The sequence below is a fragment of the Alligator sinensis genome, unplaced genomic scaffold (genome assembly GCF_000455745.1).
Source record: "Alligator sinensis unplaced genomic scaffold, ASM45574v1 scaffold1472_1, whole genome shotgun sequence".
Lineage (NCBI taxonomy): Eukaryota > Metazoa > Chordata > Crocodylia > Alligatoridae > Alligator > Alligator sinensis.
In genome coordinates, this window is record NW_005842990.1 from 119,310 (window position 1) to 122,342 (window position 3,033).

A 3,033-nucleotide genomic window follows, 5' to 3' on the forward strand; every position below is an offset into this window, starting at 1 on the left:
TGGCAATAAAGGAGTCTAAATTAGCAAACTTGTAGAAGCCATAACTGATAAAACAGCTTATTGAAAAAAGGTGGCAGTAATGCACTCTATGTGTGCACAAGTACGTAAGAAAATACACAGACGTATAAAATTGCACGCACACACTCACGCACACACATCCTTCCACACACCTCTATGCTCACGCATATACATATAGACAAAAGGAGGAGTTAGAGACAAGTTAGAATTTGATTTGTACTTTGATCAGTTCTAAACTGTGCATAAAATCATGTGAAAAGGCTGCATTTCTGAAGGGCAGAATCATCTGGACTGGGACTCAAGAGCACAAATATTTTGGTTTGGAGTTTGGATTAATTTCATCTTGGTATAAGCCCATCTGGTCACTGCCATATACTCTTTTCCCACACAAAAATAAGCTTCCCACAACTAAAACATATTTAAATCAGTGCTTGTGGTGGGAAGAGAGTCAGGAAATGGCTACCTATAGTAGGAAGAAATCTCCATTTGAGGTAGCCCTCAGATCCCTCTTAGTGGTGCATGATATCAGTTATGCATGTAAAGAAAATTAACTAATTCCAGGTTTGTTGAAATGCTTCAGGTTGTAAAATACATTGCTAGAGTTGCAGGCTGAAATGTTACTGGCCAACTTCTCTCTCTCTCTTTTGTGATCTCTCCCTCCCTCTAACAGAAACGTATTCTGTACACTACAACTCAAACAAAATGATCAAGTACATACTGTTCTAAGTTGTCTCCTAGCCTCCTAGATATGAGGTCTGATCAGCGTGCTCTGTGGTTAGAGGTTAAAAAGCAGATTATAAAATACCTAGATTCAGATTTTTTTGTCCTGATTTGGCCTAAAATGGAGTGTATTAAACAAATTCTGGCCTGCAAAAGACCAGAATCAGTTAAAGCTATGAAACAATGTGCACTACGTGTCAATATTCTATTTCACTTACAAGAAAACACTAAGTCAGCTACCACAAATTAAGATATTTTCCTGATGTGACTTTTTTTTTGTTTTGTTAAAAAATATGTGGAGTAAATGTGTTTTTTTTTAATTCAAAGTTTCAAACAACAAGATTCTTTTCTTTTCTTGAAAATATTTAGGAATCCAAACTAGTGTGTTTAGAGTCGGTTGACTGTGCAATCTCTTAGTGGCAACTGAACAGCTACAAAAACTTTCTTTTTTTTCTTTTTTTGAAAAATCTCCCCTTTTTTCCTGGTTTAAGAAGATAATAGTGTATTATCGCTCTGTAGCCATTAGATGGCAGATAAAAAGCCCCCTTTTAATATGTGGGTTTGATTTTTTTTTTTTTTTTTTAAGGTTTTTTGTTTTTTTAAAGCCCACACCAAAGAGGAGGGCACAAGGCAAAGCTGTATGAGTTATTCCAGAAACTGTGGAAATCACTTAGGGCAATAATAAAAACACTTCAGGGTACAAAAAAGCTTGACTACACATTTCAGTTTTCTTCCTTGAAAACACAAACATAAATTGGGCTTAACGCTCCTTTTGTTTTCTATATGCACCTTGGCCTATGGCGTTTTTGCCCTGTGGCCTGCAGGGCGGTAAGTGCGCAACACAATAAAACCAGTAGAGGTCCAGTTTAACTTCCCCAGCTCTCTAGAGTTGGGTGAGTTTAATCTCAAAACTCCCATTCAACGGGCTCTTCTCGACTAGCGGCCTTCTCTAAACGGTGGATTATGTTGTTCAAGTTTGCTGCTTTCTTTTTCCTCAAGGTGTTGTCTCGTGTGTTCTTGGAGCTTGCTGCCTCGGAAAAGTTGAATAAGCTCTGAATAGAGTTGGTTTTCTGTGAGCCTGTAGCCAATGTGGAACTTGTACTTGGCACACTGGAAATTCTCTCTGAACTTTCTTTTGACTTGTAGGAGCTCTCCCCTGTAAGGACTGAGGTGGAGGCAGCTGAGGTAGAGGCATCCTCTTCTGTAGCAGAGTTTGGCATTGTCTCCAGAGTTTCTCCTGAACTTTGAGATCCTGGTGGTGAACTTTGACGTGGTGCTTTGAGCCTGCCCTCATCATCAGTATCCTCCAGGCTCTCCATTCCCAAATGGAACGACTCCGTTTTCTCTGAAGATCTGACATCTTGCAGTGCCTCTTCCCCCACTTCAAAAGTTGACTCTGCTTGCCCTCCCTGAGACTTTGTGGTTGCATTGTTGTACTCATCAGCCTCCAGACCACTTTGTTTTCCTTCGGGTGGGCCTTCTGTGTCCACACCATCACAGCTGTCTCCTTCAGAGCTATGAACTGCTCTGTTGCTCCTGGCTGAAGGAGAGTCACTTGATCCAGCCTGGCCCTGGCTACCTGCTTGGATTTCTTCAATGAATAGCTCTCGACGGATGCGAGACCTAGAAGACATAATAGAAGCCTGGTAAGCTTGGCAGTTGCCATTTGTACTTGAAGATCACAGTGACATACGTGCTTCCTCAAGGAACTGACAAGAAACATTACAACACATTTACAATAAGCCTTTTCCTCAGGCTCTGGACAGGTAAGCCAAATCTGAATCATTAGAAGGGATTACATAGCCAAAGTCAAATGATTCAGTAAAGAAATATTTGAAAAAAAATGTAAAAGCTCTTTACCTAAGTGCAGGAAGGGAAGTGGGAGGGAAAAATATTTGAATCTGGGATTTTGAGTTGAATCGCATTTTCACTTTGTGTAAATACTCGATGTGTAAAGACTTAAGACATTTTTAGAGAAATCCACCTCTGCATGAAGTTCAAACAGCATACTATATATTCGCTGTAAATCTCTTGCTGTCATACAGTTCATTTCAGTAATGATATTTTACATAATGCAAATAGAGCAAATTTAGTCCTTGCAGTTTGGAATTAACAGACTTCATTTTTGCTCTTGGAAAACTTAAATTTAAGAAACATACTGTACTGTTTATAAAATAAATTGACCCTGCCTATAAGTCAACCCCATACTTTCAAATTCAATGAAAATGAACCTGCCCCCCAGTTACTGGCTGGCTTTTAATGGTGCTGTGCATGGGTCATCTGCTCTGTACAGGA

General features: G+C 39.6%; 1 protein-coding gene across 1 annotated transcript in view; it reads right to left on the reverse strand.

The window, feature by feature from the left end:
- Positions 1–1,603: 1,603 nt before the first annotated feature.
- Positions 1,604–3,033, reverse strand: part of CUX1 (cut like homeobox 1) — a 359,047-nt gene continuing 357,617 nt past the window's right edge. The window contains 1 exon segment of the mRNA XM_006036637.2: positions 1,604–2,361. Within this exon segment, the coding sequence (XP_006036699.1) occupies positions 1,644–2,361 (718 nt within the window). The 3' untranslated portion in view covers positions 1,604–1,643.